This window comes from Xiphophorus hellerii, chromosome 3, assembly GCF_003331165.1.
Source record: "Xiphophorus hellerii strain 12219 chromosome 3, Xiphophorus_hellerii-4.1, whole genome shotgun sequence".
NCBI lineage: Eukaryota > Metazoa > Chordata > Actinopteri > Cyprinodontiformes > Poeciliidae > Xiphophorus > Xiphophorus hellerii.
In genome coordinates this window covers 28276204-28291051 of record NC_045674.1, presented here as the reverse complement: position 1 = coordinate 28291051, position 14848 = coordinate 28276204, and the positions used below count along the sequence as shown (strand labels likewise).

The following is a 14848-nucleotide window of genomic DNA, read 5'->3' as shown; positions in this document are numbered from 1 at the left end:
TCTATAATTCAATGTGTGTTCAAAAGAGCACAGTGTGTTGATCTCAGGCATGTGACCAAGATAAAGTAAGCTGAGACACAACACTCAATACACTTCATAAGCTGAAGCACTGAGATTGATGCAAGGGAAAAAAAAGACAGATAATCAAATAATGATCCTAATAGAGCAGATGGATGGTTCATTTCACACGGCTCCCGCTTTAAAATCCAAATCGTTCCGTCACGATTGAAAACGACAAACAATAAAGGCAAACTCCCGCACAACTTCCGAAAGTTTCACATGCAACAATACTGTAACTACTGAATGCGCTTTTGAACAGGAAGTGCTTCTGACCAATCACATGCAAGGTGCACAAAAAATATAGATATCCATGAAAAAGAAATCAAAGTACTCACAGCGACACGAACAAAGGCCAATCACTTCCAATGCACTGCTACAGACATACAGTGGGGAAAATAAATATTTGCTACGCCGCAAATCTTTTAAGATTTTCCAATTTAAAAGTGGTTTCTTATCCTTTATGATCACTGATACTCCAAGACGAGAGATCTTGTATGGATCTCCAGTTTGAGGGAAACTGAAAGTTTCTCCCATTTTCTAACAATTGCACCAACAGTTGTCTCTTGATGTAATAAGCATGTGGACAAAATGAAGTGTTGTAGTTCTGAATAACAATGAAACCCGCTGCAAAAAGAAACACTTTACTTCTCCGCAGTTGGTTTGGTTTGATAGTCTGGCTACTGATGCTTGTATTCCCTTGTATTCCCTTCCCTTGAAGTTAAGTCTCTGCAGAAGACTTCCTTTCATTTTAGCTAACCTTAGCTTATATGCTAATGTTTGAACACTGAATGGAGTAATTTAAAGTTAGTCAACACAACAGCTGTAACCCTCATCATACTGGTAGAGTCAGTCTGATAGTCACTCAATATGCTATGCTAGTGTTAGCCCTCATGCTAACAATAGTTTTACATTGCCGTACTGTTGGCCACACTTTAGTTAGCGCTTCACTTCTAAAAAAAAATTATTGCAGATTCACTCTGAAGGACATAAGCTATTTGCTCTGATTTCCATAAGTTTATATATTTTTATTTGTTTTAAGACCCACTAATGAAAAGTCATACAGCAGCAGACTAATTTGGATTAAATGATACTTCAATTCCTTAAAGTTCCTGTGTGTGCCTAGCCTCACTGTGAGGCTAGGCAATGACATTGGGCAAATATCCATACTGTAAATGCCTGTAGTAAAGCCAACATCACCCATTTCACTCAGATAATGGAAAGTGCAGTGTACACGCACTGCAAAAAGACAAAATCTTACCTAGTAGTTTTGGTCTAGTTTCTAGTGCAAATATTTTAGTACACTTGAAGTAAGACGAAGCAAAGCAGGACAGATTTCTAGGCTCTCCCCTAAAACGTAGAGGATATGAGTGAATTGAAGTAGACTGTACATAATTAAATTGAAGTTGACACAGCTGAGTAGAACTGAATTGCAGTTCTTAAATCACTCTACGTCTACATAGGGAGTCGGATGGATCATGTGTGGCTGTAAATGGGAGCTGTCCGTGCGGAAGAATAAACCGACTCGTGTCCTTCTGCAGCACTTCTCTCTGTCTGCCTCTTTGCGTAAAACTTTCCTCACCGTGTCGCGCAGCCTGCGCTCTGACAGATGATAGGAAAGCACCAGAGGGAGGCAGAAAGATGAAACAGCCAGGAGATCACGGATGAAGGCTGCAGCTGTGTGCTGACTCTCATGAAGGAAGGAGGGAAAATAAGAAATGCACTTCTACGCTTTGACCAGATTGAACTTTTCACCGCTGAGGTTTCGCGCAAGTATTTTAGGATTTAAACTGCCGTTGTGAAAGCAAGCGCGTCGCATTGAATGGGCATTTTCAGCACCAGCGGCCTTTTCAGACATAATTGTTGAGTCCCAAACTGTATGAAACAATAGCATATTTTCTAGACATGATTAAATAATTTAGGAATTTCCATTTTTCTAGAAATGGAACTCTTAATGATGCTTATCTGTATTATCAGGCTCTTTTCATTGTTTTTACTTTTGCATTTAAAATGATCTGATTAGTTAACTTCAGCTGCTCTGTAATGGCTCACAACTTCTGGAAATACATTGGGTCTAATAGCAGGTATTAATGTTGATGAAAAATTATATATTTCTTTACATAATGAAAAATTAAAATAAGACTGAAGTTGGGTTATGGCAGTGGCGGTTTGGACAGTCCACAGTGGCTCTTAATAACTTTAAATCAAAAATCAAAATCAAATCAAATTTTATTTGTATAGCACATTTCAGCAGCAAGGCATTTCAAAGTGCTTTACATCATATCAAACACAGAAACACAATGCAACATAGAATCAACAATCAAAACACAGCATTAAGTCAGGTTCCATCAATAAATTTGTAATTGATTACATTTCAAATACAATTCTAAACAGGTGGGTTTTTAGTCGAGATTTAAAAGAAGTCAGTGTTTCAGCTGTTTTACAGTTTTCTGGAAGTTTGTTCCAAATTTGTGGTGCATAGATGCTGAAAGCTGCTTCTCCTCATTTGGTTCTGGTTCTGGGGATGCAGAGCAGACCAGAACCGGAAGACCTGAGAGGTCTGGAGGGTTGATACAATAACAGCAGATCTTTAATGTATTGTGGTGCTGAGCCGTTCAGTGATTTGTAAACTAACAACAGTATTTTAAAGTCTATTCTCTATATAACACTAAATTTGCCAGTAATATTTGTTTAGATTTTTTTTCCTTTGTCATTAGGTTGGATTTTTATATAAAATATCTCTTTTATCTCTTTTATGCTTATTTCTATTTTAAGTCCTAAAAATGAAAATCAAATTATGGCTCTTAAAAAAAACCCCAAACGACAATAAATATTGTAAAGTGAAAAGTTGTCTATTTTCAAAAGGTTGTGTGACATTTGCAGCTCTAAACAAGTTTTTTTTGGGCTGTGCTGAGAGCAAAATGGCTCTTTAGGTTGCAGACTCCTGTGTTATAGGTTTGACCCAGCACACTAGGTTAGGTTTTCAAACCAAAAAATATCTTAAAGTGACTTTGTATCCTGTATTGCCTTAACAAGCCAAATAAAAAAAACATCAGAGGAAGTTTCTGCCAAACCCACCTTCCTGTTTGCTTTTGGAAGAGAAAACGAACCGGTTCCTAAATGAGCTTCCTTAAACAAGCTCAGACTGACATCAGCTGCAGCTTCTTTAACTTCAGTGAAGCGGTGTACATCAAACCACAAGAGCGACATTAACAATGAATCACTACCACATAATGGCAGAAGCAACACAAGAATATCTCCATTAAATGAAGAGATAACAAAACATTATTTTCAACCAAGACACAGGGAACATATTTTAATTGAGTCGCAAAAAAAAGTGCTCAAACTTTAACAGCATAATGTAAAAACGTCCCCATTTATCTATTTGCTGCTTTGGTCCAGTCCCAGAACTAATAAAATGTGCTCGTTTCCCTGAGGAATGTTTTACCTGAGCACGCCTACAAGGAGAGAGAAATGACAGAGGCAAGTATTCACAAAAAACTCAACTTTACTTCCTTAAAATAGTCTGATTTTTTACGTTGTAGTTTAATCAATCACTTAAATAAATACTGAAAAGTTAATCATCAGAACTATCAAAATGAGGCCTGCTAAGGAAGCCACACCCAAACTGAACTGAATTATTCCATAAAGCCAAAATAGACCAACTCTGTTTCTGTGTTGTTTTTCTTAACTGTGCTGTACAATTGTGTTTTCACTAACAATTACATTCATGAAATACAAATGTAACAGTGGTTTGTTGTTCAGTGAAGTTTATGTGTGTAAGGCAGTTCAAAGTGCTTTACACAATAAAAACATCATGCAGTAAGCAATTATGAAACAAGCAATAAACATTACATTTAGTCAAATGCCATAATCAAGCAGATATACTTCAAATATGTTGATCGATGTTCCAGTTGCTATGGAACAAAGGCAACTCTAACCAGGTGGGTTTTTAGCCTCCATGTAAAGCATCTCTGTGCTTTGGCTGTTTTGCAGTTTCTTGCAAAACAGCCACAAGTTTGTTCCACTTGTGGATCGTAGAAGCTGAATGCTGCTTCTCCATGTTTGGTTCTGGTTTCTGGGGATGCAGAACCAGAACCAGAACCAGATACGACCTTCCAGTTACATCGACTGGAATGTGGATACAGAATGTCGATCTGCCAGAACTTTATTGTATTAATTATTACGGTGATGTTTCGTTTCAAGCTAAAATAACTTCGTACACTCGAAATAAGACAAAAAGTTACTTACAAGTAACTTTTCAGCACAAAGACACAAGATCTTATTTTGAGTAAATCAAATTCATTAATATTGATTTCAAAAAAAGGTACTAGTTCCACTGGCAGATTATTTCACTTTTGACAAGACAACTTCTTATGTTATAAGTAAAATAAATTGCCATTGGAACTTTTTTTTTTTTTTGTCAACATTAAGGAATTATTTACTTAAACCAAGCTCCTATATTTTACCTAAAAATGACTTGTAAGTTAGTTTTGACTTATGTAAGGTGTAGTAGGTTATGTGCACTAGAAACTAAGCAGAAATACTTGGTAAGATTTTATGTTTTTGCAGTGAATAATATGGAGGCCTTAGTGAGCAAAGGCGCTTCCACAGACTGAGCCGCGCTGCAGTAATGAGATGCTAATTAGATGCTAATGATATGCAAATATCCCCACAGTATTCCACCTCCGTGGTGAGAAGGGAATCTGTGTAGCTTTTCACTATTGGTTGGAAATCCAGGGATGTCCGGAAGTTAAAGTTCAAGATATTGGAAAAGGGGAAACTCCACATACACACACACACACACACACACGCCAACATGCGTATCTCACTAAAACCAGGAAGATAGAGCACATAACACCAGTTTTAACGTCCCTCCACTGGCTCCCTGTAGCTCAAAGAATAGACTTTAAAATACTGTTGTTAGTTTATAAATCACTGAACGGCTTAGCACCACAATACATTAAAGATCTGCTGTTATTGTATCAACCTTCCAGACCTCTCAGGTCTTCCAGTTCTGGTTCTGCTCTGCATCCCCAGAACCAGAACCAAATGAGGAGAAGCAGCATTCAGCATCTATGCACCACAAATTTGGAACAAACTTCCAGAAAACTGTAAAACAGCTGAAACACTGACTTCTTTTAAATCTCAACTGAAAACCCACCTGTTTAGGATTGTATTTGAAATGTAATCAATTACAAATTTATTGATGGAACTTGACTTAATGCTTTGTTTTGATTATTGATTCTATGTTGCATTGTGTTTCTGTGTTTGATATGATGTAAAGCACTTTGAAATGTCTTGCTGCTGAAATGTGCTATACAAATAAAATTTGATTTGATTTGATTTTTGATCACATAGATCTTTGTGTTTGCAGGTTCCCAGAGGAAACGGCCTCCAGCTGACAGCCCGTCTGAGGAGAGGATGGACGACCAGTCGCTCACCTTCAACGACCCGCTCTGGCCCATGCAGTGGGAGCTGGTGGGTGTCATTATCTGCTTGGGTGTGTGTTTGTGTGTGTCATCATTTCCCTTATCTGGAAGTCTCCCTCTCCCCCCTCTCTCCTCTCTTCTCGTCTTGGCGTTGAAGGATGTTCTTCTGACAGGCATAAGTCAGACAGGCTCTCACGTGTGACTGGAGAAGGAGACAGAAGACAGAGAGATAAGGGGATGGTGGGGAAGGCGGGAGAAGGGGTGAGTGGGTTGTCCATGTTGAACTGAGACAGATGTCTGGGATTGATGAGGCTTGGAGGAACACCGGCGCACAACTGGGCTGAAACAACAAGACATGCTTATGCCTTCAGCTGTCCAGTTCACACTGTTTGGACCAAACTGTGTTTCTGAGGCCCAGCAGGAATACCGCAACAGGATGGAGAATTATGTTTGAAGTCTGTTTGAAAAGCGTCATAAATCAATTACATCATGAGGGAGCTTTTGTTCCTGGAATAAGATTATGTCCGATGTCGGTTAAACTTGACCAGTTCTCATTTGGAATCTGACAAACATCATTTTGATGTACCTCTCCTGCTAAAGCAATAACCACAGCGATTGCTTTTCAAATGCTGTTTTCATGCATGTGTGTATTCACCCCCTTAGATGTTTTACCCTTTTTATTGCTTTAGCAAATCAATCGTGATCTGCAGAAATAAAGAAAAACAACTTAAAAGTCAAATTGAAAACTCATTTCTACAAAAACAATGACAATTAAATAAAAACACCAGAAATAAACAGTTAAAAAAGCTATTTAATTTTAATTCTTTTGTTCCTTAGTTGTACAGACATATCATTTAGATTTTCGTATATTGTTAAACCATGTTTCATTGTTAAACCATAATCAGTTGATTTATTTTAGAGTTGATTGATAAGATGGTCGCTTCAATCTGAAACTCTAAAACACAACATAAAGATCTGAATGGCTGAGGCTGAAGATGTCAGTTCAGTTTTTTACATCACACTGCAAAAATGACAAAATAGTCAAATATGCAGGGACTTTTTATTAGTATACCAGTAATATACTTTGCATTATTTTAAACTACGCTATCACTCAATAAACTGTATTCATTTGTGGTAAACTACATATTTCAAAGTAGATGTTGACATACTGAGTGAAACCTCTCTTAATTTAATCTTAATTTCTGTTTGAAAAGAAAAGATATGTTTTGGTAAAGTAGAACTGAATAGGTCAAGTTTTCTTGTATGTCACATTTCAGCAGTAAGGCAGTTCAAAGGGCTTCACATAAATTATAAAACGAGCAATAAACATTGCATTTTGTCAAATGCCATCATGAAAATTATCAATCCAAATCAAAAGCAACTCTAAGCTGGTGGGCTTTCAGCTTTGATTTAAGAAAGTCAGTGTTTCCGCTGTTTTGCAGTTTTCTGGACGTTTGTCCCAGATTTGTAGTTCATGGAAGCTGAACGCTGCTTCTCCATGTTTGGCTTAAAACATGATTCCCAATAAAAAAAACACACACTTTTTTATTGTTTGACAGCCCATTAAAAATAAAAAAACAACTATTACTTTTGTGCACTAAATACTTCCTGCTGGGTCTGTTGTGCAACGACAGCCTCTGTTTCTGCTCACATCGATGGAATTTGGCGATAAATGATATCACTGATTACTCTATCAATAATAAATCCCTGGCAGGTTCTTGCTATAAATACCCTGGGCAAAGCGTTCCCTCAGCCAATCGACTCCCGCAGACGGACATGAGTGACGCGCGAGGGCGTAATCTGGCAGAGCGAGGGGGAGGAGAGGCGGGCTCACGGATTCACCCAGGCAACCGGCAGCAGATTGACTGACATCTCAGCTCTTGGGGCAAGTTGGAGGGATGAGAGTCAGGGATGGGGGCGGAGGGTGGCGGAGACGGTATCGAGGCGAGATGATGAAGAGAAATGTGAGGCGGAGAGCTCGGAGCTCCAACATGAGCGCCATTTGTTGCAGCCGCTCGGCTCTGAATTTAGAAATTTTATCGACAAGATTCTTTTTTTTTTTTTTTTTCCCGAAGCCCACCATGATGCATGCGGTGTTACGTGAAGTATGACACATAAGTGATTATGTGGTTTTTAACTTATATGGGTTGATTACATAAACAAGAATATAGGGCACAATTATCAATCACAGAGAAATCAGGAAAAATGCAAAGCCTTTCTAAAACTTGGGACCTTTCGCTCTCTCTCTATCGGCTTCTCGCCTCTCTCTCTTGATTTCACTCTGTTGTGTTTAATCAGCCTCTTGTGGATGGAGATATTGATTGAGGGTCAGTAATCTGCTCAGGTCGAGACTTGTGTGTGTGGGTGTGTGTGTGTGCGTGTGCTGGCCATAGAGTAATATTTTCATTACCTACTCTAGGCGAGTTTGGCCTAACACACCTTGATGACAAGTTCAGCTCCTGTTCTTGCTGAGCTGACTGCAGCAAATCAATCAGTGGATGGTATTGCGTTGTTGTTTGACAATCTGTTTGTGTTCATATGTTTTCCTTGAAGTCCAGCCGAGATGAAGAAGGAGAAACTGTTTGCTTTTTTCCTGCTGCGTGACTGCTTGTGTACAGTGGACCTCCACGAAAATTCGCGGAGTCATCTTTTCGCCGCTTTTTCTGTGGAGCGTAATTCCAGGAACAATAAAAATCGGCCTATTTGTGGATTTGCTCATAGAGTATACCTAAAATATTTAATAGAAATAGCATCTTGAGTAGCTTGGTGTTGGCCTTTGCACAGCCGTCAGCTCAGGAGCGCCATTCATTTCCCCCGTAAGGACAGGGATAAGGGCGACTGGAGATGTTAGCTTCTGCTGTAATGCCAAGACTGTTTCCACTGTTTGTAATAATGAATAATATTAATTAATCAATTAATTATTTGATGTTTGAACAATTACAGTAGGCAGTCCTTAGTGTTGTTCATAGGAAGTCTCAAGACTTCATGGACTTTCTTGTGATTCCTGATCTCCAATGTTGTATTATCCACCGCGTCAACGGCAGTATTCAAATACTTCAAATCGATAAATTTGAAATTTTGAAATGACTTCATAACTTTTGAAAAAAGGTTATTACGCTTACTACAGGTGTTTTTTTTTTTTTTTGCCTTTTCCTAGAAAGAGTTACTCTGCTAAAAGGGAAATGAAAAGACATTTGAAGAATAACGTCCGACGTAGCGAGTCTTTATCCGTTTTTTACATCCATCTGCAAAATTGGGCTTTGCATAGACTGGTTTATTGACACATATTTTAGTTCTTTTGTAATTTGCTTTTTTGTGAAATGTTAAAAGTTTGTTCAAAATTCACCTGACACTTGGAATGGAAATGTAGCAACTTAAGACAAATGCACGCTCCCAACTATACGGGAACAGTTTTGGATTGTCTGGACATCAACCATAAGGACACGGCAGCATCTTTCACACAAATTAGAGCAGATCAGCCAGGTTACGTTGTTCAACATATGACCCTGCAAAAACACAAAATCTTATCAAGTATTTTTGGTCTAGCTACTTCTAGTTTGAAGTGCAAGTATCTTGGTAAACTTGAAATAGGACAAAATTACTGTAAGTAACTTTTCAGCAAGAAATTGGAGCTTGTTTAATTCCTTAATATTGATGAAAACATTTTAGTGCCATCGGGAAATTATTTGACTCGTAAAATGTGAAAAATGTCTCATAAGTGAAATAATCTGCCAGTGGAAGAAATACTTTTTTTAAAATCAATATTAAGGAATTGTTGACTAAACCATCTTCTATTTCTTTCTGAAAATTAACTTGTGAGTTAATTTTGTCTTCCTTCAAGTGAACTAAGATGTATTCGCAAGAAAGTAAACCAAAATGACTTGGTAAGGTTTTGGTTTTGCAGTGTACAAAGTACTTGGGAAAAAAAAATAAAAGATGACAAAAAATTCAATAAAAACACTAAAACTGAGCAAGGTGTGAGCTAGCAGATGCCATTATTGAAGTCCATTTATTTCTATAGGTAAACCTGTGTCTCTATAAATGCATCGATGCTAAAGATTTGCCACTGAAGTGGCAAATTGTTGTACTTTTAAGTGTTATTGTGACTTTGTGTTGTGTGTGAGGAGCTTTTTGCTGCTATCACAACATCACTTCATATAACCGAATGTGTATGAAGTGAATCAGCATTCAAGATGCCTCTCTACAGACCTATATGTAATTTTACAAAGGTGTGTGCCTTTTATGTGTGCTTAAAGTGCGTGTGTGTATGCATTCGAGTGTGTCCTCCCCTCGAGCCAGTCCCAGTGTTCCGGTGGACGTTAGTCTGCTAGCAGCCTCCATTCATCTGCCTTATTCGCTCACACTACAAAGCATTGCAGCTCCCCAGATGCTACCCGCCAAACACACAAACACACACACCCCCACGCGCAAACGCACACAATCCCCCAACAGAGACATTTTTCCCATTGTGCCTTTTCTTCCTTTCGTTCTCTCTTAATCATAGCAACAGTTAAAGGACTCACTTTGAATATCAAATTGGCCGTGTCTGTCTGTGTGTGCTACTTTTCTGTGTGGGAGAGCGAGTTTTGGGAACCCGTTGACATTTCTAGTTAGTCTGCCTTTGTGTGTGTGTGTGTGTATGTGTGCATGTGCGGCCTTTACACGCTGCCTTTAAGTGTTGGGTGTTTTTTTGTGTGTGTCTGTGTGTGCCTGTTAGCGCACTACATGTTTGCGTTGGGATGCAACATTAAAGCTGTATTAAGTGATCAAGTGAATGTATGTAGTTTGTGGGGATGGTGAGGCTCTGGGGAGCTGCTGTGATGGGTATTTTGCCTCACCGCCGTGGAGTTGTTTCTCTGCTGTAATGTGCGGTTATCTCTGTGTTTCCGTGTAGGTGGATTTGTGGTTTGAGGTGAAGAGGTCTGGGTGACTTGTCCGTGAACTTCCTGGGTTCCTTATGGCGCTTTGAAACCATGTGCAGTTAAAGATGCATACACCATCCCTTATATATATATATATATATATATATATATGTATTTATATTCTTTGAATATATGTTTCTACTGAGCTGGATCAAAACCACCTACTGAATGCTGTGAGGTGGCCCTCAAACAACCTGACAGGGCATTGACTCTGGGATTGTGTAGGTGTCATGTGACGTTTGAAAGAAAAAAAGTCGGCGGGCAGATTTTTGAAGTCATCCGATGAGGTGGGATGCATTGTCCGTTGTTTGCTTGAGGCACTTCTAGGCTGCTGTTCCGTTAAAAATGTGCGTAAATCTTTAGTTGCGTTTCCATTAATCATATAGCTTGACATATCGTACATAAATTCTCTGAATGGAAACCACGTGCATTTAAAAAAAAGAGCGAAACAAAACAAATTTTTCATCAAGAGTTTTGGCACTAGGATGAGGTAGTTTTTTTTTTTTTTAGCAAAACTGTGATGGAAGCACTTTTTTTCATCATCGCATGAGTCACATGATCAACAAATGGATGTTGCCACGGTTGCCAAACACAAAGAAGATGACAGGAAGTAGTTGGAGGATGATGGTGCAGCTTGTTTTTTTTTTATTACTTATCTCGTGAACTAATTTGTTCACGTGATTTTAATTGCGCTTCTTATTTAATGGAAACACCCCAATTGCAAAATTGTGTTTTTTAACATCAGCGGAATACTGACAAGGTTTTGCTCTCATTTATATAATGTGCGCAAAACTTTGCATTCTGCTACAAAAAAGAGATCAAAACAATTAAAGATTAAAAGTCATGGCAGTAAACTGTATGAGATATGATTATAATTCAGTCATGGCACCAACGCTCATCTGAGGAGACGTCACCATCTTATTCAGGTATTGGAGTGACAAGCTCCTTATATCTGGGAGTTGCGACGTATGCGGCGTTTTGGGGAAATTGTAGTTTTTTACTTTTACAGAAGAGCTATGGATTCAACACGTTGGAGTAACATCCTCCTTCTACCACTTCCTGTAGTCTTCTTTGTGGTTTTCATCAGTAGTAACATCCAACTGTTGTGCACGTGACTTGTGTGATGCGAAAAGTGATTCCATTGCAGTTCTGCGAAATAAACCGACTTTGGTATGGTCGAAAAACCACTTCACCATGGCTTTTAACCGAAAAACGTGTTTTTAAAAATTTTTTTCATAAATTGCCGTGTTTCCATTAAGCAGATTTAGCGTAATTTCAATTTGCGCAATTCTCTGGTTAATGGAAACGCAGGTGGTGCTGCATTCATTCCACAAGCCAACGTTTCCCACTTGGTCATTGCGCTGTACTATTTTGCTCAAATACAAGATCTGTGTCCAATTTCAAATCACTGTTTGTTTGTTTTTTCAGAAAGCTACAGTGATTCCATGGATTTTGAGTTTGGGTTTGGAGTAAGAGCACAATGAGAGTTTGTCTCTGCACGCACGTCCTGCTGTGAAAGCGTTGGGCGTCCTTGTGTACGTAACGCAGGGTTCTTTATCCTTGAAGCTTTCTTGTGTTCTTTTTGCAGCTCTGTCTTAATGAATCGCTTTCCTTCCATTCCTCGTAGACTGGTTCACCACACAGCGTCAGTACATTTGGTTAATTGGATTTACCTGGTTTCCATGCCACTAATCACCTTCCCAGGTTATAAGCCTCCAATTTTTAGTTATTCTGTCCATTACCAAATCTGTTCTCTCTTACCAAACCTGTTCCTAATATGTGTTCCTTGCTGTTTGCCCCCAGCTGGTTTTCCCTTAAGGTTTCCTCCTGTACATGTAAGTTTCTCCTTTTCTTGAATAAGTGACCTCAATATGAGACTCGTGTCCTATTTCTCAATTCAGACGCTTTGATTTTTAGCACATTCTGATTTCTCTTCAAAAAACATAGTTCCCATTTTTGTTGACATCCTGCCTTAAATGGGAATTATCTTTTTTATTAAGAGCAGAGGCAACTTCCCAACGTGTGTGTTAGTGATTTAGTGGCTGTAAAAGATTTTTTTTAAGGTTTGTAAAACACAGGCAAAATGATTCAGGGTTGACATTTTAGACCGTCTTTAGCTTTTCAGGTTTTAATTTCAAGAGAGACAAAACTTTCCCGTTAATAAGTTTAACCTTCTTGGTTTCACCTGAGCTTGACTGCAGGTCAGTTCTCTTGTTTGCAAATTCAATAAAACTGCTCCAACACTGCTGCGCATTGACATCTTATGGTTTCTTTTTTGAAGACAAAAGTCAAAAAATGACCTTTAAACAACAAAAAAATTTGGATACAAAGTGACTAAAAGTGAGCAAAGGATATGCCAAAATCTAGCTTCCTGTGTTCGTGACCCTAATGAACAAGTAACATCTGTCTGTAGAAAATATAGTTTACTTTTAAACATCTTCTAACAGTTTGTGCGTCCTATGAGTTCATTTTGGACACAAACTGGAAACTTTGAAGGTGTGTTTTGTTGTAGGAGACCCTGTACTCTTTTTGTGTTTGTTTTTTTTTTTTGTCCAAGTGGGCTTCAGGGTGAAAAATGGGGCCCTCATGTATCCATGTTGACAACAAAAATCCCTCTTTTGTGGAAACGCTAATGTGTTAACCCAGCGTCTAACCTGACCCTTTACCCCAAATGCTTATAACACATAAGAAATAACAACAATGGTGGATTTGTGGTTGTGCTGCAGCTGCAGAGCCTTTATCGAGGTTCTACAACGAAAAGTTTTACAAAAGACTCCACCTTCGCTTTGTTGTTTGCCTTTCCTGTTGTGTTTACCGCTAACCTTGTGTGGAAGCTCCACACATATTCCATGTCTAGTGCCACTTACAGGTCTGGGGGTGTAAAAACAGCTTTTTTCTTTGTGTTTATGTTTGGATGAAGACATTTCTGGAAGCGGTCATGTGCCTCTGATACTAACCAAACATTCCCATGTGGAAGGGATCAGAATCTTCTTTCTGCAGTAATTACTTCCACACTGAAGAGTGCTGTCATTGACATAACCTGGTAATGCTTTGTTATGGTGCCTTCACTTTTCAAAATAATGGGATTTTTTTTCTTGTTTCTGACCAGCTAGACGGCTAAAAGCTGGTCGTCAGTACTAATTTTGATATTTTGAAACGAAATCCCCCAAAATATTGTGTTTAAAAAGTAGTTTTTATCGTATTTCCTCCCTCTTTCAACTTGAGTGTAATTGCCAAGCTGCACCCCATGTATGATTAAAGCGCATCTTGCCGGCATTGGGTATTTAAGACTAATACAGATAAACGGTGAATTAATAAACTGGTCAGACTCCTCTTAATAACGTTGATCCATAACCACATGTGTTTGTGTGTGTGTGTGTGTGTGTTCAGTTCGCACAGGGTGAATACAACTCTAGTGGGTTTGACCTGAATGTGATGCCAGTTTGGAGGAACAACATTACCGGCAGCGGCGTGGTGGTCAGCATCATCGATGACGGTGAGTCTAACATTGCTGTAGCACACGTGCTAATAGGAAACACACAGACCTCGAGCTAGTAGCTGCGTTTCCATTAATTTCCATAAAATTGTGCAAATTGAAATTATGAAAATAAATTTGCTTAACATTACAAATTTGGACATACTTAGAAAGTCCAGAGGATACTTACTTACACTTATGTAGCAACCCAGAACAGAGACTAGAACAAATTTAGTCCCTGTTAAATTTGTAGATAAAACTACCTTAGCAACTACTTTTAGACTCCTATTCTTCCGACCCAGAAAAGGAATTAGAAGAAGATACTTACTTATACTTAGTATACTCTGGCAACCCTGAATAGGAGTATCTAGTTTATATACTTTGGATCAACATTATTAGATTCTTTTTTTTTTCTTTCTTCCTTTGCTCTTTCCTTTGGTTTGTCATTTTTTGTTTGTATTTCCTTTTAATTCCTGTAAAGCACTTTGAGTTGCCTTGCTGCTGAAAATGTGCTACATAAATAAAATTACCTTACCTTACCTTAATAGAAACACAGTAATTTTTTCGACATTAGACGACAGACAAAAACTTGCACACATTCATAAAGGAAGCTCAGCTACTGTGGAGGTTCTGGAAGCTTCTGGTCCGTTTTGGACCGTTTGAAAAGACGAAATGTTAATAATATTTATTAACATTGGAGACTGCACAATGCAATAATAAAAAATAAAAAAAATCAGGTTTGCTGTCACCTTTGACCTAGAGTGAAGAGTGCGAATGATTTATCTAAGCTCCCTGAGCTGCGCCCACCGCCTTACCTCCATCATCTTCGTTTCAGTCACGCCACAGTGACAATTCATTTCTCTCTGATTGCTGGGATATCTGGCAACAAGGGAAATGAGAGAGCGGCATCTTATGGGCTCATTCATCAAGAACTAATTGAACCCTCACTTGTCTCGAGTGCT

General features: G+C 38.6%; 1 protein-coding gene across 4 annotated transcripts in view; it reads left to right on the top strand.

Annotated features, from left to right (window-relative positions):
• LOC116716835 (furin-like protease kpc-1) overlaps positions 1 to 14848 on the top strand; it is a 228998-nt gene that overhangs the window by 30315 nt on the left and 183835 nt on the right. For all 4 annotated transcript variants that reach the window (XM_032557721.1, XM_032557717.1, XM_032557720.1 and 1 more), the window contains 2 exons: positions 5435 to 5538; positions 13802 to 13907. In XM_032557721.1, the coding sequence (XP_032413612.1) occupies positions 5435 to 5538; positions 13802 to 13907 (210 nt within the window). The remainder of the gene's footprint in view (positions 1 to 5434; positions 5539 to 13801; positions 13908 to 14848) is intronic.